Here is a 24717-nt window from a genome sequence, read left to right as displayed (position 1 = left end):
ACCTCCGCACTCCAGTCCTGGTAGACACGCACTACCGAATTCTCCCACTTACTACTCCTCACCTTCTTGGCCCATCGGAGAACACACTCCCGGTCACTGAACCCGATGGAACCGCACCAGCACCGCCCGCGGGGGTTCATTCGCCTTCGGCCACCTGGCCAGTACTCTGTGGGCCCCCTCCAGCTCCAGGGGCAGATGGAAGGATCCTGCTCCCATCAGCGAGTTCAACATCACAGCCACATAGGTACGACCCCTCCAGCCCCTCCTCGAGGCCCAGGATCCACAGGTTCTTCCTCCGTGACCAAAGCTCCATCTCCTCGAACCGATCTTGCCACTTTTTATGAAGCGCCTCGTGTATCTCCACCTTCCCCACGAGGGCCGAAACCACCTCCTCGCGCTCAGAGGCCTGCTGCTGCAACTCAAGTATCGCTGCACCCTGGGTTGTCTGGGTCTCCAGCAGCTTACTAGTCATCGCCTTCAGGGATTCCAACAACTCCCCTTTCAGCTCCGTGAAATAGCGCAGAAGGGCCGCCTGCTGCTCCTCAGCCCACTGCCTCCACTCCTCAGGGGCTCCACCGGCCGCCATTTTGTCCAACTTCACCCGCTTTTCCAGGGGAGCTGCTGCCGTTTTTCTCCTCGCACCACTTTGAGTCCGCACCATAAATCCCGGGGGGGTTTTGCTCCAGACCCCTTTATCCACCGGGAATCGTCGAAACAGCGCCGTTTGGGGCCCTTAAAAGAGCCCACAAGTCCTATTAAAGCGGGAGCTGCCGAATGTGCGGCTTAGCTCTGCATAGCCGCAACCGGCGGGAATGGGGAGAGTTACATAACAAAGAGATCTAGGGGTACAGGTTCATAGCTTCTCACAGGTGGACAGGGTGGTGAAGAAGGCATTCAGCATGCTGGATTTTATTGATCAGAATATTGAATACAGGAGTTAGGACGTCTTGTTGAAGTTGTACAAGATATTGGTAAGACCATGGAATACTGTGTTCAGTTCTGTTCACCCTATTATAGGATATTGTTAATCTAGAAAGAGTGCAGAAGAGATTTACAAGGATGCTACCAGGACTTGATGGTCTCAGTTATAAGGAAAGGCTGGATAGGCTGCGACATTTTTCCCTGGAGCGTGGAAGGCTTTAGGGTGAACTTATAGAGGTCTATAAAATAAAGAGGAGCATAGATAAGGTAGATAGTCAACATATTTTCCCAAAGGCAGAGGAGTCTAGAACTAGAGGTTATAGGTTTACGGTGAGAGGGGAGAGATACAAAAGAGACCAGAGGGGAAATTCTTTCACACAGAGGGTGGTGAGTATCTGGAATGAACTGCCAGAGGCAGTGATAGAGGTGGATACAATTTTTTCCTGTTAGACAGATACATGGGCAGGGTGGGTATAGAGGGATATGGGCCAAATTTGGGCAAATGGGACTGGCTTAGTGAGAGAAACTGGGCGGCATGGACAAGCTGGGCCGAAGGGTCTGCTTCCATGCTGTAAACATCTATGACTCTATGACACGAATTTCAGCAATTCTTTGTTGTCTTCCCTCCCCAACCTCGATGCACGCAATCTTATTTTAGGAGGTGACGTGAACTGTGTTCTGCCCCCAAAATTGGATCGATCAAAACCTATCTTTAGTCTTATCGGGATTGGCCAAGGCTTTGTATCCCTTCATGGCTCAGATGGGAGGGGTTGACTCCTGGCTTTTTTTGCATCCAAATGACAGGGATTTTTCCTTTTTCTCTCATGTTCACCATGTGTACTCTCACATTGATTCTTTCATTCTGGATTGGGCTCTCCTCCTATCGGTGGTGCCGGCGGAGTACTCGTCAATTGTAATCTCTGATCACACCCAACACATTATGGATCTGTTGCTGGTGTGCAAACCCAACCATCGTCCAGCCTGGAGTTTGAATACTACTTTGTTGGCTGATAAAAAATATTGCGAGCGCTTGTCCGCCTCTATTGACAAAATATATAAAATGATATAGGTCCGACTCCAGCTCCCCTTCCATGGTGTGGGAGGCTCTTAAGGCCGTCCTTAGGGCGGGAAATTATTTCTTACAGTGCATATGTACAAAATATGAAGAAATTAGAACAACAGAGGCTGGCGGTCTCCATTTTAGAGGTAGATCACCAGTATTCACTCGATCCCACACTGGAATTGTATACAAGCAGACAAAATTTGCAGTCGCAGTTTGAGCTATTGACTACAAATAATGAAATGAAATGAAATGAAAATTGCTTATTGTCACAAGTAGGCTTCAAATGAAGTTACTGTGAAAAGCCCCTAGTCGCCACATTCTGGCACTTGTTCGGGGAGGCTGGTACGGGAAATAAGGCTGTACTTCTGCTACAGCGTGCCAGAGGTACTTTCTACGAATATAGGGTGCAGGGCAGTCGTCAATCAGCCTCCCGTGAGATTCCCCAGATACTCAAACCTGGCGGCAACCTTGTTTCCACCCCTCCGGTGCTCCGGTTTCCTCCCACAGTCAAAAACGTGCAGGTTAGGTGGATTGGCCATGATAAATTGCCCTCAGTGGCCACAAAGTTTAGGGGGGGTTGTTGGGTTACGGGGATAGGGTGAAAGTGAGAGCTTAAGTGGGTCGGTGCAGACCCGATGGACCGAATGGCCTCGTTCTGCACTGTATGTTCTATGTTCTATAGGTCATTGCGGCTTACATCCTACTACTGTTGTCTGTATAAATATGAGCCTCCTGCAGACAAGTCGATCAAGGCTGATTTTCTGGACAGCCTGCCCATCCCATCTGTTGAAACAGTCAAGAGTTGTGAGTTGGACTCCCCTTTGTGCCCTGACAAGATTTTAAAATGTATTGGTCTTAGATTTAGATTAATTGTCACATGTACCAAGGTACAGTGAAAAGTATTGTTCTGTGCACTGTCCAGGCAGATCATTCCATACATAAAAAACACAGGACATACAATAAATACACAATGTAAATACATAGACATAGACATCGGGTGAAGCATTAGAGTATAGTGCTACAATAGTAGAGAAGATACATAAAGGGATCAGTTCACTCCATAAGAGGGCCATTTAGGAGTCTGATAACAGCGGGGAAGAAGCTGTTTTTGACTTCTCAGACTTTTGTATCTTCTGGCCGATTGAAGAGGTTGGAGGAGAGATTAACCTGGGTGGGAGCGGTCTTTGATTCTGCTGCCCACTTTCGCAAGACTGGGAGGAGTAGACAGAGTCAATGGATGGGGATGAAGGTTCTCGTGATGGACTGGGCCATATTCACGTCTCTGTAGTTTCTTAGGGTCTTGGGCTGAGCATTTGCCATACCAGATAGGATGCTTTCTATGGTGCATCGGTAAAAATTGGTAGGGGTCAATGTGGACAAGCTGAATTTCCTTAGTTTCTTGAGGAAGTATAGGTGCTGTTGTGCTTTTTTGGTTATGGTGTTGACGTTATGTGTACACCTCAGAATTTGAAGCTGTTAACCGTCTCCACCTATGCAGGCTGGTAAGGCCTCTGGCCTGTATGGCTTTCCATTCGGGTTTGATCAGAAATTCTCGGAACAACTCACACATTTCCCGTTAGATATGTTCAATGGCTCCTTATTCCATGGTTCATCGCCTCCAACCCTTACTCAAGCCTCAATTTCCTTGCTCCTTAAGAAGGACCAAGTGTGGTTCATACCGACCCATCTTGCTCTTAAATGCAAAAGTTAAACTGCTTGCTAAGGTTCTGGCGGTCCAGTTGGAAACTTGCCTTCCAAGCATAAATTCAGAGGACCAAACAGGCTTTGTAAAGGACCGTCAGTTATCAGCTAATATGCATTTTTAATGTCATACTTTCTCCCTCTCCTGCACTGATAGTATCTTTAGATGTAGAAAAAGCATATGACAGGGTAGAATGGGACTATTTGTTTGAGATTCTTGCAAGATTTGGATTTGACCAAATATTTGTTTCATAGATCCATTTGCTATACAATATCCCTACTGCCAGTGTTCACACGAATACTTGTTATTGAGAGTATTTCCTCTTAAATAGGGGCTGCCTACTCTCTTCACTTTTATTCACCCTGGCAACAGAGCCTCTCTCATAACTTGAGAGTTTTCGATCAATGGAGGAGTATTAATTGGAACGGGGTGGAACATCTCTTTATGCAGATGACCTACATTTCTATATTGCAGACCCAATTCCCTCCATCAGTGGCATTATGAAGATACTTAATATTTTTGGCTCCTTCTCTGGCTATAAATTAAATCTCGGTAAAACTGAATGTTTTCTGGTCAATCTTTCTGGGAGATGAGCTCATTTAGGCATGTTATCTTTTCACCTCTCCAGCAAAAGTTTGTATGACTTAGGGGTCAGGGTGGCCCACAAGTGGGCCTCACTCCACAAATTGAATTATTCCAGCCTGCTCAATAATGATAGAACTGACCTTCTGAGATGGAACAATCTTCCTCTCGGAATCCCGACAATAAAAATAAACATACTCCCTCTATTTTTCTTTCAAAGCCTCCCCATTTTTCTGTCCAAATCCTTTTTTATCAGAGTTAAGAAATTGATATCCGCCTTTATTTCGGCAGGCAAGATCCCAGAATCCACAGCGTTCTATTCCGGTGGGAAAGATAGACAGGGGGCTTGGCCTTCCCAAACGCATTGTTTTATTACTGGGTCACCAATATCCAAAAAACTTTACTGTGGATCAGCGATCCGGGGTCAATCTGGTGCCGAATGGAGGTTCGCTCTTGCACTACATCCACTCTCCTAGCCATAGTTACTGCACCATTGCCCTTTTCTCCCACTAGATTTTACTCGAACTCGGTGGTGATCTCCTCTTTTAGTATCCGGAAATAAGTCCGACAACAATTTAAACTTCTGTCCTTGTCGTAACTGGCCCCTACCTATAACAACCACAGTTGAGTCTAATTCAGTTCAAAGTGCTACATAGGACACACTTGACCAAGGCAATGATGAGTGAGTTTTTCCTGAATGTTGTGAACAGATGTGACCACTGTTCACTTGCCCCCATAGATCACACATATATGTTTTGGTCTTGCCCCAGACTCACCAACTTCTGTGCTTCGTTTTTTAACACTATGTCCAATATTCTCTGATTATATTTACAGCCATGCCCGCTGGTAGCCATATTTGGGGTATCAGATTCTCCGGCAATTCACTCTGGGGTAGAGGCGAACATTATTGCCTTTGCCTCATTGAAGCCACGGAGGTGGATACTGCTCGGTTGGGGCTCTCCCACTCAACCTAGTGCCTCTGTCTGGTTAGGGGACTTAATGTCCTTCTTGCATCTGGAGAAAATTAAATTTATCATCAGGGGTTCTGTTCAGAGATTCTATTTGAGAATGCAACAGTTCACAATCTCCAAGATTTTCTATCAGCAATGGAAAATTGTGAGACTGCAATGAAATGAAAATCGCTTATTGTCACAAGTAGGCTTCAATGAAGGTACTGTGAAAAGCCCCTAGTCGCCTCATTCCGGCACCTGTTCGGGGAGGCTGGTACGGGAATTGAACCGTGCTGCTGGCCTGCCTTAGTCTGCTTGAAAAGCCAGCGATTTAGCCCAGTGTGATAAACCAGCCCCTTCCTCCCCTATTAGACAGATATTTCAATTCCTAATAAGTACTCCTAACTTGAAAAGTTCTGCTTCAGGAGTGCTTACAATGTTAGGGCCGCTCACCTCAATTTTAAATGTCTTTCAAATGCATTACAATACTTGACTGGCCTTGTTGATTAGTTTTACACTGATTGAATATTTTCAGTCAACTGCCAGTAATCATCCCTAAATAATTTTCCTTTGTCAATATTGCTAAGAACTGTACTAATACACTGTAGGCTACTTGAAACAAAAACTATGTGTACTTTGTACATTATAGCTGAAGTTGCCAGATATTACAGACAAGAAGCAAAAAGACAAAGCGTTTACTAAGAAAACAGCACAAGAGGACAACTTGGAGAACAAATTTCCATCCATGTAAGTTGCAATTTATCAAATTTGGAAGGACGTTTTTCAAGAAGGGTCTAAAATTTTCTGTTTTTAAATAATGCCATTTTGTTAGTTAGGAAATGCTTCAGTTTCAGTGTTATATCCGATATTTCCTTAAGTAATTTGTTTTTAATATTAGCTTTCATTTATAGAGCATGGCCGGCAATGGATACTGGTCAGGAAACTGGGCATGTGGGAAGTTCATGGGGTGAAAGAAATATGGGGCTGGATTGTCCGCTCCCTGACCCCGAAATCTCGTTTGGCAACGAGGCGGAGAATCCGTTTTGGTGCCAAAATCGGGAGCACTGCTTGTTTTTGAATTCTCCGCCCCCTGTAAAACGGCGTACTCCGATTATCCACGGCATCAGGCTATTACCTGAGGCCCACCCCACGATGCTCAGCCCCTGACTGGCCGAGTTCCCAAAGACGTGGGACTCACACGGTCTCACCTATTCGGGAACCTTGCGTGGCGGCTGCGGACTCAGTCCGGGGCCGCCACAGTCGGTGGAGGGCCGATCCGTGGGCAGAGGTGGGCTTCATTCGTGACAGGGGGCACTGTGGATGGGCGGTCCGTGGCGCGGGAGCGGCCAAAGCGGGGGAATACTTTAGCAGTCCAGATCCGTGGGCTGAGTCCCCCATGGAGCACGGCGCAGCTGTTGTAGGCCGCCGCCGAGCACATGGGCGACCTCGCAATCGGAGGTGCTGAGGGCCGTATCGGCAGCTAGCCCTGCAAGCTCTACGCTGCCTCCCTGCAAGCCTTCAGCAAAACAGGGAATCGGTGGCTTTTTATGCTAGTTTTCATAGTGTAAAAGACCACTGTTTCGCACCGACTTGGGGACATAGTCTCCAAAACGGAGAATCCAGCCCATGTCCTTCAGCCCCAAATAGAACTGGCCTCCTTTATTACATTGTCTGAAGTTGCATCTCCAACTCTTCAGTATCAAAAGGAAGAGTGCTGTCCATATGTCTCCACCATACTATAATGACAACTCATCCACAACTCTGTTGCCTATATCCTAACTCGTAACAATCACCATTCATCCAACAACCCTGTGCTCACTGACATATATTGATATCCTATCTGACAATGCCTCAATTTTAAAATTCTTATCATTGTTTACAAATCTTTCCATGGCCTTTCCCCTCCCCATTGCTGTAACCTCATCCTGACAACCCTCCGGGTTCTTTGCTCTCCTCCTTTGGTCTTTCTTGATTTTAATTGTTGCACTATTGCCAACCGTACCTTCAACTGCCTCGGACTTAAGTTTTGGATTCCTCTGCTAAACCTCTCTACTTCTCTCTCCTCATTTAAAACAGTCTTTTAAAATCTACCCTTTGTCCAAGCTTGGAGATGGAGGACAGGAAATGGTCTGCACCAGCAGAGTGGTGAACAGAGCATCAGGAACAGTGCCATGATATGGCAGAAAGTCTTTGTTGCTCTCACCTTGAAGTCTCTGGAAAACTGAGAACCACCTTGTGCATTAGCAATCGGGTTGATGCGGAAGTGATTTCCTGCTGGCGTGACGCAAGATAGGAGAGCCTGATATTCAAAAGACACAGGTTAGGTGGATTTGCCATGCTAAGTTGCCTGTTGGTATGAAAAGTTTGGTGAGGTTACGGGGTTATGGGGACAAGTGGGGGGCAATGGGCGAGGCTAGGGTGCTCTTTTGGATTGTCGGTGCAGACTTGTTAGGCCAAAATGATCTCCTTCTGCACTTTTAGGAGTATTCTATAATTCTATGTTTTTATGATAAAATATTATGACATATAATATTAAAAACAAATTACTTAATGAGCATTCATGAGATGCAACTTAATGCAAGTGGCATTCATGCCACCTGTCACGTGACTACTGACTTGTTATTAACCCGCCATTGGGAGAGCTGCAATGTGATTTTACGGCGGCAGGTTTATGACTTTTTGGCACTTGCCAGATTCTTTTTTTCCACTTCCACCAAACCCCTCTGCGGCAGGTTGAGAGAATTCCGCCTGAGAATTTGAAGATTTAATCTATGGCTGAAGTACTGCTGTGCGAGGCAGGGGTTTTGCTTAATGGGCCAATGGCAAAGTAAAGTCATTATTGTTGTGGGATGGGCTCAAATCAAACCGACTGATCGGTGTCTTGGCAAATTAACTAACGAAGACACTAAACAGGGTTTTAAATAAATAAAGGAGACATGGCTGGAAGGATTTGGGATTGGAAAAATCCTGAAGCGACAAAAGAACTGTCAAGGTATTACAGAAAAGCAACGTTTTGGGTAAAAGTAACCAGAGGGGAACAGGATGGCATCGATAGTCATAAAGGTAATAGGGAATTAGTGACTTATGTTCTGAGATAACCAGTAAACATGTCAAAGCTAAAGAGGCACCGGGCTGGTTCTCAGATTTTGAGGTTATGCACTCACGCCGTCGTGGGAACGGTGGCCTTTTATGACCGAACATTCGGTGCAAAATGACCACCAATGCTCCATTTGGTGGAGGCTAGCAGGCAGACAGCGTAGATCACTCAGCTCTAGATGCCGATACGGCTGGAGAGTTACCAGGTCCGTTGCTGCGCATACGCTGGCCGCGCGCGGACCCGGCCTACCAAATAGAGCCCCCATTTTGACCGGCTTGCGACCCCCATACCACCCCCCAACAGTGCCAAAGTCATTCCTGCTCGCAGATCGGCTCTCCCCCGACTGTGGCGGTGCTGGACTGAGCCCGCAGCCTCCATGCCGAGTTCGGGAACTTGGCCGGTGTGGGGGCGGAACATCAGGGGGAGGGCCTCAGACAACATATTAGGACCCAAAAAGCTCTCTTCAGGTGTGGCTTCCACAGGGTCAAAGGAGGGCAGTTTGCACAGAATTCCAGGGTAGCTGTCAGACATGCCCTCATAATTGGGCTGTGAACGTTACTAGGTGCAGGATCAAAACTTGTCTCTTTAGAAGGGACTTTAGTGTGCAGATTAGTTGCCTGCTTACAGGTATTCATTTTAACTAGCTGCTTGACTATATTTCATGAGAATAGGCACTTGGCAAAGCATGATGGGTATTTAGTCTTATTTCAACCAATTGTTCTGTATGAAATAGTCAGAAGGCCATACAATGTAAACAATGTACATCTGCACATTGTTTTGCTGGCAACATGATTTTTAGTTGCTTAGGTAAGGGACAGCTCATTTCCCAAGGTTTATTATTAAAACATGGCTCCGGCTGCTTGCTTTCTGTCTCTCTCTCTCTAATCTAAAGCCGTGCCTTTGTCCCAGATACTGTTTACTGCATGATATAAATATGTGCTTTTAGCTCTGTAAGGCTGGGCTATTTGGAATGACTTGTGTCTATTGAGCCCTCCACGAATTTGTGCTTAATTAAAAGACCTTTGGCGAAAACTCGAAGTACTGACTTATAATTTCCTCGACAGTCTCTCACTCACCCTGCCCCGAGGTCAGAATTTAGGATGAAATGTTACTGGAACAGCAACCTTGAAATTTCAGGTTCCACCATAAGCTACTATACCTTTCAAAGGGGCAATCCTCTTAAACAAGGAAAATCACATAATTCGCTATTCATTACTTTAATTTTAATGGACAGAGAGTAGTAGGAATTGCATGCCTGCATTCCTGATGAGTGCTGGCGGCATGCGACCTCCAAGTGAGAGCACAATTTCTCAAAGGCTTGTGAATAAGATAAAACGCAACAGATAGAAAAATTACTTGAAAACATAAATGTCCTGGAGCACAGTAATGGCAACTAACCCTTTCCTTTAGGCCTTTACCCAAAAAGAATGAACCTATAAACTTTACCAAATTAATTGCGAATGGGTACGCTGAAGACTGGATCCAGCAGCGAAAGGAGTGGAAGAAGATTCAACCGAATGTAAAGATGAAAGAGCCTGGAGGTAATGCTTTTCAGATGTGTGAGTGTTTCTATCATGTTATGGTAAGAGATAATTTTACTCTCAATCATTACAAAGGGAGGCAGAGACAAAGCCTTCCTATTCTGGTTTATTTGCAGTTTCCTATTGTCAGGTAATAAAATGACACTGGCAGGAACCTGAAGGCAGAGCAAGAATAATATGCAGGCAAAGAAGGATAAATAAATGCATCTGTACTAAAATTGATATCTGACAGAAAACTGAAATATGGAGTTCAGGTAAACCCTTTAAGGAAATGGAAAAGATAATCAATAGGAAGTCAATCCTTGACACTAGTGCATTTCATATAGACCAGTTCACAAGTATCAATTAGGCATGCGTCATCATTTCAGGATGAGTTGCGCTATCCATCTGTAAAATTACAAAATTGCGTCTGTACTGGCATTCTCCCTTAAAGTTATGCTCACTGCAACCTAAAGAATTGTAAGTGTAAACCAGACCTCCATGCTTATGCCAGGAGCACTCAGTCTGCTGCATAAGGACTTCTCAATTCAATATCAATTGGGAAAGATTGCATATAATAGCGTAGCACAGCTTCACATGTGTCTTCAATCTATGGAATTCACTCTATAGAATTATTCCTTTTGCATAAGTCAATCAAGAAAAAAGACCATTTGGCCTAGGAATCCTGGCTGGGATTCTCCGTTTTTGAGGCTAATTGTTGACCCCGAGATAGAATTTGTGGATTTTCACGGCAGCAAAACTGGCAACACACCTGGAACGATTCCGCTACCGTTAAGGGGCTAGCACCCGTGCCAAGTGGAGCACAATCGATTCTAATGAGAAACGGTGCCAGATTCGTCGGTTTTGCGATTGACACTCAGGAGGGTGACAAGCTGTAGCCGTGTACACACATTTCGCTCCCCACACACACCATCCCAACTAACAAGATGGCAGCGAGGAGAGCGGCACCAAGGATCTCAGATGTCGATCTGGAGACCCTCCTGAATGCTGTCGAGGAGAGGAGAATGATCCAGTACCTCGGTCCGTGAAGGAGGCTGCCAGGCATCACCATTCGCAGTGCCAGGGCGCAGGTGACAGAGGCGGTCAGAGCCGCGGGCAATGTCATCCGGACCGGCCAGCAGTGCCGCAAACAAACTGCCTGGCCTCCTCAGGGCAGCCAGGGTGAGTTGTCAGCACTGTGCCCATGGCACCAACCTGCCTCCCACATAGGCGTAACCCAACCCCCCCACCCAGAGGGCGGGAAACCCCTACCCTGCACCACAAGCCGGTACCCAAACCAGCCGCCATGGCCGGGTGCCGTGGCTGCTGAAACCACCAGCTACCCACCCCCAGGGCTGCATGCGTCTGACTGTCTAACGCTGTTATTTCCTCTCTCCCCCACCCCGTCCGTCCCACCCCCGCCCCCTCCCCCCTTCCCCCACCATCCCCCGAGAAGAAGACTGCGCACATTCGCCGGCAGTGGGAGAAGACAGGAGGGGGACCGCCGGACCTGCGTCCCCAGAATGTGGCAGAGAACTGGGCGGCACAGTAGCACAGTTTTTAGCATTGATGCTTCACAGCACCAGGGCCCCAGTTTCAATTCTCTCTGTGCGGAGTCTGCACATTCTGCCTGTGACTGCGTGGATTTCCTCCGGGTGCTCCAGTTTCCTCCCACAGGCCCCGAAGGACGTGCTGTTAGGTGAATTGGACATTCTGAATTCTGCCTCCGTGTACCCGAACAGGCACCGGAATGTGGTGAATAGGGGCTTTTCACAGTAACTTCATTGCAGTGTTAATGTAAGCCTACTTGCGACAATAAAAATTATTATTAATGAGGGCCCTGGACGTGGCCAGCAGCCCGGAAAAAAGGGAGGTCTCTGAAGTGGAGCTCGGCCGCGGACGAGGAAGTGAGACCTCGCTTAGTTGTAGATTAGACGCAGCCCCCACTACCCTCACCCCCACACCACCCACACGCTCACCTCCACCACCACCCTGGTCCGCGGTCTAATCATGTGTCTTGTGTTGTGTCTTGCAGGAGCCGCTGTTGATGGGGCCGGTCCATCTGTCGTCCCCCGCCCCCGGCCAATGCCACAAACAGAGAGCCCCCCCCCCATAAGCTGAGCAGCTCGGATGGCAGCCCGCCGCCCAAGACTCAGGAGACCCCGGGGCTCGAGTCAGAGGATGACACCGATTTCCCATCACAGCTGTCTCCAACACCCTCCACCATCTCAGAGACACTCACCTTGGTTGGCTACTTAATGGCCTCTTCAAGGCCTTTTCCCGCTCATACTCAGGGGGAAAACATGAAAATGAAGGTAATTGGCTCTCGGCTGAAAGTAGGGGGGCACATCCATCAGAAACCCTTTCTGACTGGGATACCCTCTCCCTAAGGCCCGGTGACCTCCTTCTCCACCGTCGGCCTATCCTCCAAGAAGCCGATCACCCCCCTTGTGATCCCCCAGGTGTTCCCTACCCTCCCTATCCTGAGACCCATGCTACTTGCCTTCTGCTCCAGTTTCTGGGACTTAGTGCCATGCAACTCCCTGCAATGCCTCTTCCAGATATTGCAGCACTGAGCCAAGAGGGACTGGAGAGATGCTGGACAACCTGATTGGTAGGCAGCTCTCCAAGGCGGGGCTTCCTCCCGAGTGAGGGCCGAATGTACCACCTTCTGCCAATCGACACTCATTAGAGCTAATTTGGCATCACGGCTGCTGGAGTTGGCAGGGATGTGTTTGTCGCCGACTCTTCAGATGGTGGGGCCTGAAAATCCAGGCATAGGAGTTGATTGTCTCTCTGAAATCTAAAAAAAAATGAACAAATTCCTCAAAACAGAAAGGCTGAAGACGGTAACAGTGCCTCAAGCCAGACAATGCGTACAAAGATTTGCTGGCTGTAGATGATGTTCAAGCATGCTTGCTTACGTTTGCCATTTGACCTTGGTTTTGCAGGTGCAGGCAACTAGTGGTAATACAATGATTCTCATTGGTCTCTCCTCAGCCTCTAGAGCGATCACAAATGCCCATCTGTTGCAATTGTCATCTCACATGTCTGCAATTGAATGTTTATTTTTTCATAAATGACTGGCTTATAGAAGCTCTGTATTTAAACTGTTTGCATGACTGTTTGGCAGCCATTTATCATGCTTAAGGAGCTCAGCTTTATTATCAAGCTAAGGGAAATTTCATCTTAGGTCAAACCAGGATAAGATGCATTTAAATGACTGTGTCAAAATATAATGGGAAAAGTCTTCTTATCACCACACCGGCTTATAGTCCTTCAGAGACTGACATCCTGGTCGGGATGCTCCGCCCCGCTGCGCCACATTTATGCCTCACCTCGCCAGCGGGATGCTCCATTACGCCGGCCACTAAATGGGGTTTCCCATTGTGGGGCAGCCCCATGCCGTCGGAAACTCCCGGGCGGCAGCAAAATGTGTTAAGTAATGGGTTAAGAGACATTGCAATTAGTTGTCTCATTTATGTTAAGTTTCAATGATTGTCTCATTTATGTTAAGTGTTCAATGATTGACACTGATATGTAAAGGGGCGTCAGGTGGCCTCTGGATCAGGTGATGTGCAGAGTTCTGTGCAGAGTCAGTTGGAACAAATAAAAGTGGTTTGATGAAAAAGTAGCAGAACTTTTGCCTCTTCATACCACAGCATCGAATACGTCTAACAGAATGGAGTATCCCACCAGCGGATAATCCGCCTTCGTAAGCATTTTAGAGTCTAAGCAGAACACTGGCTGGGTGTTCTTAGTCTTATGGTTGCCTCCAACTTTATTGATTCAAATTCCCAGCTGTTTACAACCACTTCTGTGGAATCTGCTCCATGAGTGGTCTCCTCTCAGATTAATGTTAATGCATTGTGCAGTGGGACCAGGATATAGATGATGCCTGTACTAGATCTGACATGCGGTTTGTCATGTGAGAGTACCTTTCAGAAATGGGTATTTATAAATGGGTGTGTATATAAATATCTGTAGTGAGAGTACCTTTAAGAAATGGGTGTTTATAACTGTAGTGATGTCAGAGAGTGGATGGAGCTGGGCTGTTTGTCAGCTTTTTACTTTTGTTTTTGAGCCGGCTGAAGGGTGTGTTTTAGTTTTGTTTTCAGTGTTGGAGCTGATTCCAGACCAAGCAGATGTACAGCTGTTCTCTCTGCTATCAAAAGACTATCTCTTGATCATTTGGGGAATTCAGAGTTATAAATGTTTTCAGTAGTGACTTTAACCTGATGTGCTTCTGATAAAGGTTTTGTTTTTAAGTTGTATGGATATTAAAAAGGAAAGCTTAACGGTTCACTTAGTGTTGTAATCTTTAGGGGTTGTATTTGAATTAATGGTTGCTAAGATGTTCACTATATATTTTAAAAAGGGTAACTTGAGTTCATAGAATAAACATTATTTTGCTTTAAAAATACTTTTCCATTTCTGCTGTACCACACCTGTAGAGTGGGCCATGTACTCCGCATACAACAATCTAGTAAAAGTTGTGGGTCCGGTGAACTCCATGATACACTTTGGGGTTCTCTAAACCCTGGCCCATAACAATAGCAGATGGAGTTTAATTTGGATAAATGTGAGGAGATGCATTTTGGTAGATCAAATCAGGGCAGGACTTACTCAGTTAATGGTAGGGAGTGGGAAGAGTTACAGAACAAAGATCATGGGGTACAGGTTCATAGCTCCTCACAGGTGGACAGGGTGGTGAAGAAGGCATTCAGCATGCTAGGTTTTATTGGTCAGAATATTGAATACAGGAGTTGGGATGTCTTGTTGAAGTTGTACAAGATATTGGTCAGACCACACATGGAATACTGTGGTCAGTTCTGGTCACCCTATTATAGGACGGATATTGTTAATCTAGAAAGAGTGCAGAAGAGATTTACAAGGATGCTGCCAGGACTTGATGGTCTAAGTTATAAGGAGAGGCTGGTTAGGCTGGGACTTTTTTCCCTGGAGCGTAGGAGGCTTAGGGGTGATCTTATAGAGGTCTATACAATAATGAGGAGCATAGATAAGGTAGAGAGTCAACATCTTTTCCCAAAGGTAGAGGAGTCTAAAACTAGAGGTTATAGGTTTAAGGTGAGAGGGGAGAAATACAAAAGGGACCAGAGGGGAAATTCTTTCACACAGAGGGTGATGAGCATCTGGAATGAGCTGCCAGAAGCAGTGGTAGAGGTGGGTACAATATTTTCCTTTAAAAACCAGTTCGACAGTTTCATGGGCAGGGTGGGTATAGAGAGATATGGGCCAAATGTGGGCAAGTGGGACTAACTTAGTGATAGAAACTGGGCGGCATGGACAAGCTGGGCCGAAGGGCCTATTTCCATGCTATAAACAACTATGACTCTATGGCCGCCACCGGAAGTCCTCGCCTTCTACCCTCCATTATGGCCACTCTACCCTCAAGGCTTCTTTACAACAATATTATTAATTAGCGCAATACTAGATCTAAAATAGCCTGTTCTCTAGTTGCTTCCCCAACATGCTGCTCCTGAAAACTACCACATATACACTCCAGGAATTTGTGCTCCACAGCATTAGTGCTAATTGGGTTTACTCAGTCTATATGTAGATTGAAGCCCCTGTGATTACTGTGTTACCTTGTTATATACAGCTCTATTTCCTGATTAATTCCATGCCCTACATCATCACTACTATTTGGTAGCCTGTAAACAACTCTTACCAGCATTTGTTGGCCTTGTCATTTTTTCATTTCACCCACACTGTCTGCATCTTGATCTTCTTACCCAAGACCCTCTTCCATTAATTTTCATCCTATTTTAACTGCGATAAATCCCCCTCCACTTTTTCCTTTTGCCGAACCTTTCTAAATGTCAAAACCCTTAAAGATTTTATTTCCAGTCTTTTTCAATATTTCTATTATTATTTTTCATTTTATAAGAACATAAGAACTAGGAGCAGGAGTAGGCCATCTGGCCCCTCGAGCCTGCTCCGCCATTCAATTAGATCATGGCTGATCTTTTGTGGACTCAGCTCCACTTTCCAGCCCGAACACCATAACCCTTAATTCCTTTATTCTTCAAAAAACTATCTATCTTTACCTTAAAAACATGTAATGAAGGAGCCTCAACTGCTTCACTGGGCAAGGAATTCCATAGATTCACAACCCTTTGGGTGAAGAAGTTCCTCCTAAACTCAGTCCTAAATCTACTTCCCCTTATTTTGAGGCTATGCCCCCTAGTTCTGCTGTCACCCGCCAGTGGAAACAACCTGCCCGCATCTATCCTATCTATTCCCTTCATAATTTTAAATGTTTCTATAAAATCCCCCCTCATCCTTCTAAATTCCAACGAGTACAGTCCCAGTCTACTCAACCTCTCCTCATAATCCAACCCCTTCAGCTCTGGGATTAACCTAGTGAATCTCCTCTGCACACCCTCCAGCGCCAGTACGTCCTTTCTCAAGTAAGGAGACCAAAACTGAACACAATACTCCAGGTGTAGCTGCACTAACACCTTATACAATTGCAACATAACCTCCCTAGTCTTAAACTCCATCCCTCTAGCAATGAAGGACAAAATTCCATTTGCCTTCTTAATCACCTGTTGCACTTGTAAACCAACCTTCTGTGACTCATGCACTAGCACACCCAAGTCTCTCTGAACAGCGGCATGCTTTAATATTTTATCGTTTAAATAATAATCCCGTTTGCTGTTATTCCTACCAAAATGGATAACCTCACATTTGTCAACATTGTATTCCATCTGCCAGACCCGAGCCCATTCACTTAACCTATCCAAATCCCTCTGCAGACTTCCAGTATCCTCTGCACTTTTCGCTTTACCACTCATCTTAGTGTCATCTGCAAACTTGGACACATTGCCCTTGGTCCCCAACTCCAAATCATCAATGTAAATTGTGAACAATTATGGGCCCAACACGGATCCCTGAGGGACACCACTAGCTACTGATTGCCAACCAGAGAAACACCCATTTATCCCAACTCTTTGCTTTCTATTAATTAACCAATCCTCTATCCATGCTACTACTTTACCTTTAATGCCATGCATCTTTATCTTATGCAGCAACCTTTTGTGTGGCACCTTGTCAAAGGCTTTCTGGAAATCCAGATATACCACATCCATCGGCTCCCCGTTATCTACTGCACTGGTAATGTCCTCAAAAAATTCCACTAAATTAGTTAGGCATGACCTGCCTTTTACGAACCCATGCTGCGTCTGCCCAATGGGACAATTTCTATCCAGATGCCTCGCAATTTCTTCCTTGATGATAGATTCCAGCATCTTCCCTATTACCGAAGTTAAACTCACTGGCCTATAATTTCCTGCTTTCTGCCTACCTCCTTTTTTAAACAGTGGCGTCACGTTTGCTAATTTCCAATCCACCGGGACCACCCAGAGTCTAGTGAATTTCGGTAAATTATCACTAGTGCATCTGCAATTTCCCTAGCCATCTCTTTTAGCACTCTGGGATGCATTCCATCAGGGACAGGAGACTTGTCTACCTTTAGCCCCATTAGCTTGCCCATCACTCCCTCCTTAGTGATAACAATCCTCTCAAGGTCCTCACCTGTCATAGCCTCATTTCTATCAGTCGCTGGCATGTTATTTGTGTCCTCCACTGTGAAGACCGACCCAAAAAACCTGTTCAGTTCCTCAGCCATTTCCTCATTTCCCATTATTAAAACTCCCTTCTCATCCTCTAAAGGACCAATATTTACCTTAGCCACCCTTTTTTGTCTTATATATTTGTAAAAACGTTTACTGTCTGTTTTTATATTCTGAGCAAGTTTACTCTCATACTCTATCTTACTCTTCTTTATAGCTTTTTTAGTAGCTTTCTGTTGCCCCCTAAAGATTTCCCAGTCCTCTAATCTCCCAGCAATCTTTGCCACTTTATATGCTTTTTCCTTCAATTTGATACTCTCCCTTATTTCCTTAGATATCCACGGTCGATTTTCCCTCTTTCTTCCGTCCTTCCTTTTTGTTGGTATAAACCTTTGCTGAGCACTGTGAAAAATCGCTTGGAAGGTTCTCCACTGTTCCTCAACTGTTCCACCATAAAGTCTTAGCTCCCAGTCTACCTTAGCTAGTTCTTCTCTCATCCCCTTGTAATCTCTTTTGTTTAAACACAAAACACTAGTATTTGATTTTACTTTCTCACCCTCCATCTGTATTTTAAATTCCACCATATTGTGATCGCTCCTTCCGAGAGGATCCCTAACTATGAGATCATGAATCAATCCTGTCTCATTACACAGGACAAGATCTAGGACCGCTTGTCCCCTCGTAGGTTCCATTACATACTGTTCTAGGAAACTATCGCGGATACATTCTATAAACTCCTCCTCACGGTTGCCTTGACCGACCTGGTTAAACCAATCGACATGTAGATTAAAATCCCCCATGATAACTGCTGTACCATTTCTACATGCATCAGTTATTTCTTTGTTTATTGCCTGCCCCACCATCTCGTTACTATTTGGTGGCCGATAGACTACTCCTATCAGTGACTTTTTCGCCTTACTATTCCTGATTTCCACCCAAATGGATTCAACCTTATCCTCCATAGCACCGATGTCATCCCTTACTATTGCCCGGATGTCATCCTTAAATAACAGAGCAACACCACCTCCCTTACCATTCACTCTGTCCTTCCGAATAGTTTGATACCCTCGGATATTTAACTCCCAGTCGTGACCATCCTTTAACCATGTTTCAGTAATGGCCACTAAATCATAGTCATTTACGATGATTTGTGCCACCAACTCATTTACTTTATTCCGAATACTACGAGCATTCAGGTAAAGTACACTTATGTTGGTTTTTTTTACCTCTGTTTTGAATCTTAACATCTCCAGTTTTATTCCTTTTGTTATTACTGGGCCTATTCACTGTGCTCCCCTCAGTCACTGTACCTTGTACTGTCGCCCTTATGGATTTCTGACTATGTCTTCTCTGCCTTGCACTTTTCCCCTTACTTCCTTTTGTTTCTGTCCCTGTTTTACTACCTTCCAACTTCCAGCATTGGTTCCCATCCCCCTGCCACATTAGTTTAAACCCTCCCCAACAGCTCTAGAAAACACCCCCCCTAGGACATCGGTTCCAGTCCTGCCCAGGTGCAGACCGTCCGGTTTGTACTGGTCCCACCTCCCCCAGAACCAGTCCCAATGCCCCAGGAATTTGAATCCCTCCCTCTTGCACCATCTCTCGAGCCACGCATTCATCCTATCTATCCTGACATTCCTACTCTGACTAGCTCGTGGCACTGGTAGCAATCCTGAGATTACTACCTTTGAGGTCCTACTTTTTAGTTTAACTCCTAACTCCCTGAATTCCGCTTGTAGGACCTCATCCCGTTTTTTACCTATATCGTTGGTGCCTATGTGCACCACGACAGCTGGCTGTTCACCCTCCCCCCCCCCCCCCCCCCCCCCCAGAATGTCCTGCAGCCGCTCCGAGACATCCTTGACCCTTGCACCAGGGAGGCAACATACCATCCTGGAGTCTCGATTGCGACCACAGAACCTCCTGTCTATTCCCCTTACGATCGAGACCCCTATCACTATAGCCCTGCCATTTTTCTTCCTGCCCTGCTGTGCAGCAGAGCCAGCCACGGTGCCATGAACCTGGCTGCTGCTGCCTTCCCCTGGTGAGCCATCTCCCTCAACAGTATCCAAAGCGGTATATCTGTTTTGCAGGGAGATGACCGCAGGGGACACCTGCACTGCCTTCCTACTCTTGCTCTTTCTTTTGGTCACCCATTTTCTATCTCCCTCAGTAACCTTCACCTGCGGTGTGACCAACTCGCTAAACGTGCTATCCACGACCTCCTCAGCATCGCGGATGCTCCAAAGTGAGTCCATCCGCAGCTCCAGAGCCGTCAAGCGGTCTAACAAGAGCTGCAACTGAACACACTTCTTGCACGTGAAGGAGCCAGGGACAGTGGACGTGTCCCTGAGCTCCCACATCGCACACGAGGAGCATGACACGGGTCTGGGATCTCCTGCCATGTCTTAAACCCTTGGTAAACTTAAACAACTAGAATTTCAAAATAAAAATAAATAAATTAGACAATGAAAAGAAAAAGAGAGACTACTTACCAGTCACTTACCAGGGTTAAAAAGCACCTCCTCACACTCTGCACCGAATTACCTCACTGCACCAAATTACCAAGTTTCAATCTCCCACTCTGTATGAGTCTCACTCCGGATGAGTCTCCTGGAAAAGTGCTCGCTTATGGAATACACAATTGAAAAAAATAAACACATCTGCATATATTAACCATAAAAAACAGAAAAATAGAACAACACCTCACAAAACCTAAATCCATAACTCCCCACACCCCCGATCAATGACCAAATGACAATCAGCTGTCTCCCTGATCCGCCACAACCGTTCATGCTCGAAAACAAGTCCTTTTGTTAATTAAAATTGCTGCTCCCCGGACCCTGCTACCGAAGCATGAGTGGAACACCTGACTCTCCCACCCTCGGAGCCTAGTCTGATCCCTCACATGCAGATGAATTTCCTGCAATAGCACCATATCGGCCCTTAAACTCTTCAGGTGAGAGAAACCTCTCACCCTTTTACCGGGCCCCCCAGACCTCTCACATTTCAAGTGACTGTCACCTACCCCCCACCTCAAATCAATAATTTCTACTGTGAGGAACTGTCCCATCTTCACTCTAAATTTCTAAACCCAAGGCCCACCGAAGATGGCCGCCAACCCCACCCATAAGGTGAGACAAAGAAGAATGCCTGGTCAATCTTGCAGGAATGCACAGGCTTGACCGATGAGTTAATGTTATGTGATGGACTGCACAGTGGCGCAGTGGTTAGCACTGCTGCTTCGCAACGCCGAGGTCCCAAGTTCAATCCCGGCTCTGGGTCACTGTCCATGTGGAGTTTGCACATTCTCCCCGTATTTGCATGGGTTTCACCCCCACAACCCATAAATGTGCAGGGAAGGTGGATTGGCCACGCTAAATTGCCCCTTAATTGGAAAAACATTAATTGTATACACTAAATTTTTTTTTAAATGTTGGGGAATGATATAGGACAACCATCCTCAGAAACATCTCTTGCAACACCTTGACTTCATCAGCCTGTATAGATGCTGGGCTGGGCTGTCACTAGTCCGCAGTGCCAAATGCGCATCCCTCCTGTCCATCCACCTGGTACTTTCACCGCTGAGCATTAGTTCAAGTCCCTACCCAGGACTCTAGGCTGATACCTTAGTACATACAAAAGGAGCCATTAAATGTAGGTCCCATCTTCAGTTGAAATGTACATTTCTGATTCAATCCTTCAAAGAAGAGCAGGGGGCTTTCACAGTATCTTGGAGAATTCCAAGCCAAAAAGAAATCCTGTTTTGGTGACAAGTATTTATGAATTATAACAATCACTGTTGCAAAATACTGTGTATATGTCTTGTGTATGCACACAACGGTGGAGTGAACATATTGGAAATACTATAAACTAATGAAAACTCTATCTGCAGACCTGGTTCCTCTCGACGAGTTCCAGGAGAAGTTAGAAAAAAAAGAACTTCTTAGAAATTCAACGTCACGGGGAAGAAAATCTATTTCCACTAAAGTGGACCAAAATGTAACCTTCAGAGACCCTTTGACTGATTCCAAGGCTAAAACATCATTTATTCTGAACAAGTAAGTCAGTCTTGTAACACCCTAAAACATTCGCAATGATCTTTTATAAAAGCTGTTATTCTGGAATCCTGAGCACAGTCCCCACAGACCTGGCTTTGGGGGCTAGTATGTCACTTCAAGGACATGTTGGCAGCTGTATGAGAGTTCTATATTAATTAACGGTACATAAACACTTTTGTGCGATCTTGAGCCCACACTCGCTGTCCATGGGATTGGCAGCATGGACAGAAAATCTTGCGTGAACTGGGAAACGCGATTCTCACTGGAAAGATTGCATTTCCCTATCAAACTCTTCTTGATGTTTTTTATAAATGGACAGTGAACTCTAATATTGCTCCTGTTGTTAATTACAAATTTCTAAAAAGCTAGTCTTTGACAATGGCAAGGACACCCATAATTGATTATTATGGTTCCAGTAATTCTAATCATACTGCCATCTACTTATCTGGTATCAATGATGTTTGTTTGAAAAACACCTTGGACGGAATACTCCATCCATTCATGCTAGTGGCATTCTCTGGACCCGCTGTAGTGAATGGCGTTTTGGCTGAGCGCCAAACTCGCTGATGTCGCTAGCAGTGTTGATGTGGAGATGCCGGCGTTGGACTGGGGTGAGCACAATAAGAAGTTTTACAACACCAGGTTGAAGTCCAACAGGTGTGTTTCAAATCACTAGCTTTCGGAGCACTGCTCCTTCCTCAGGTGAATGAAGAGGTAGGTACCAGAAACATATATATAGGCAAAGTCAAAGATGCAAGACGATACTTTGAATGTGAACATTTTCAGGTTATTAGGTCTTTACAGATCCAGAGAGAGGGGTAATCCCAGGTTAAAGAGGTGTGAATTATCTCAAGCCAGGACAGTTGGTAGGATTTCGCAAGCCCAGGCCAGATGGTGGGGGGGTGAACGTAATGTGACATGAATCCAAGATCCTGGTTGAGGCCGTACTCAAGTGTGCGGAACATCATTGATGTTTCTGCTCGACGATTCTGCGTCGTCGCGCGTCCTGAAGGGTGCATTGGAGAACGCGTACCAGAACATCAGAGGCTGAATGTCCTCGACAGATGAAGTGTTCCCCGACTGGAAGGGAGCATTCCTGCCTAGCGATTGTCACGCGATGTCCGTTCATCCATTGTCGCAGCGTCTGCATGGTCTTGCCAATGTACCACGCTTCGGGACATCCTTTCCTGCAGCGTATGAGGTAGACAACGTTGGCCGAGTCGCACGACTATGTACCGCGTCCCTGTTGGTGGTGTTCTCACATGTAATGGTGGTACCCATGTCGATGATCTGGCATGTCTTGCAGAGTTTGCCATGGCAGGGTTATGTGGTGTTGTGGTCGCTGTTCTTAAGGCTGGGTAGTTTGCTGCAAACAATGGTTTGTTTGCGGTTGCGCGGTTGTTTGAAGGCAAGTAGTGGGGGTGTGTGGATGACCTTGGCAAGATGCTCGTCTTCATCGATGACGTGTTGAAGGCTGCGAAGAAGATGTCGGAGTTTCTCCGCTCCGGGGAAGTACTGGACGACAAAGGGTACTCTGTCGGTTGTGTCCCGTGTTTGTCTTCGAGGTCGGTACGTTTTTTTGCGTGTCGCGTCTTTTCGTCCGACGTAATTTCGCCCAACGACACTTCGTCCACGTCTTTTGGTCCAACGTCTTTTTGTCCGCCCGTCTTTTGGTCCAACGTCACTTCGTCCAATTAACCAATTACAAATCAACTCCGTATAAAAGCATTTAATTGATAGAAAGCAGGCACAATACAGCAAGTGAATTTAATTGCTAAAATGCAAGTAATTGATGAAATGCAAGTAAAATGCAAGCTGAAAAATGCAGTTAAAAAATCTAAAAATGCATTTAAAAAGATCTAAAAGTTTACTAAGGATGAATTCCCGAAATTACTTAAAATTGATGTAAATTGTGAGCAACATTCCTCAAGAAATCAATTTTCGCTGTAGGAACATATTTAACGACCAATCTTTTGAGGTGTTCAGTTATTTTCTTGTATCGCGTACATGTAGTCGACTGATCTCCCCGAAGAATTTGAGCCTTTTTGCCTATTATTAGCCCTTCCTCTTCCTTCAGAGTTTTGATTAACCTCCAGATATTCAAATGAGCTCCACCCGCCGAACGCTTTATCGCAGAATGAAACCCCTCAGCAGCATTATTTGTTCTCGGTAGATCTTGTAGAACACGCTGATTAACATTCCATACAGCTGTCGGGAATGTAGGTGTTTCTCTCCTTCGTCTGGCACCACGTCCTCTCACAATGCCTATGTAAGTCAAGTCGAAGTAAACGATGAATTCAGCAGGTATTTCTTCATCGTCTATCAAATCTTCATAAGCCTCTTCGACATCTTCAACGGGGAGGAAAGCTAATGCTGAGAAACATCGAATTTTAAGACAGAATTCAGAGTCTGTGTTGTATTTTTTTTATGCCTAAATCGGTAATTTTTCGAAACACAGATTGGCTCAAATGAAACAAACATGCCACGACAGATGCATTAAGGAATGATGAATTAATTGCCTTGTGAACTGCAACTTCGAAATCTGCCATGATATCAATCGGATCTGCATTAGGTTGCATAATTTTCAATTGGTCAAAGAATAATTCGTATGTCTGCTTCCTTTTATTCGGCAGTAATGCAAAGACCCTTGGTAGATTGCTACCTTTAACTTGTACATGAATGCAGAACAGTTGAAACCACTGTTGTGGCACAATCTTGAATGTTCCATCACATGCCCAATGAGGATATGATGCTAAATCCGGAACAGCACTTTCTGATGCGAATACTGGTAAGCGCTGTTGATCCTCGACGCCCGAATCGTACCTCAGAAACTGCTCGCCATTGTCAAGTTTGCAATATTTTTCAGGTATTTCAAAACCGTGTCTAGCCGCTGGATTAGCGGGAAATCCAGAATTTTTTTGTCGGCACCTTTGAATAGTCCTTGAGACGACGGGCAACCTTGGGAGTTGAGAGCAGGTATTTTCTGATAGCTGCGTAAACTTGGCCGCTAGTATGCTGCGCGAACTTGCTGCTATGTTTTCCACCGCTTCAAGCTTTAATTCTGCAACTGCTTTTCTAGCATTTAACGAATCAACATCAGCTGGATGAAGGTGCTCATTAGAGAAATAAATAATTTTAGGCTTATTGTTTTCCGTGACCGTGCACTGCTCGAATGAAAATCGTAGATATAGTTATTTCCATCAGCCACCTTCCGTTTACTCCT

General features: G+C 45.5%; 1 protein-coding gene across 1 annotated transcript in view; it reads left to right on the top strand.

Annotated features, from left to right (window-relative positions):
• The window catches only part of LOC119965902 (uncharacterized protein C7orf57-like), a 238225-nt gene extending 216727 nt beyond the window's left edge, over positions 1-21498 (top strand). The window contains exons 7-9 of the mRNA XM_038796899.1: positions 5868-5965; positions 9726-9856; positions 21329-21498. Coding sequence (XP_038652827.1) covers positions 5868-5965; positions 9726-9856; positions 21329-21498 — 399 coding nt within the window. The remainder of the gene's footprint in view (positions 1-5867; positions 5966-9725; positions 9857-21328) is intronic.
• The last annotated feature ends 3219 nt before the right edge of the window (positions 21499-24717 follow it).

Source organism: Scyliorhinus canicula, chromosome 5 (assembly GCF_902713615.1).
Source record: "Scyliorhinus canicula chromosome 5, sScyCan1.1, whole genome shotgun sequence".
In the NCBI taxonomy this organism is placed as follows: Eukaryota; Metazoa; Chordata; class Chondrichthyes; order Carcharhiniformes; family Scyliorhinidae; genus Scyliorhinus; species Scyliorhinus canicula.
Note: the sequence above shows the minus strand (reverse complement) of the source record. Positions and strands in the feature narration are given on the sequence as shown.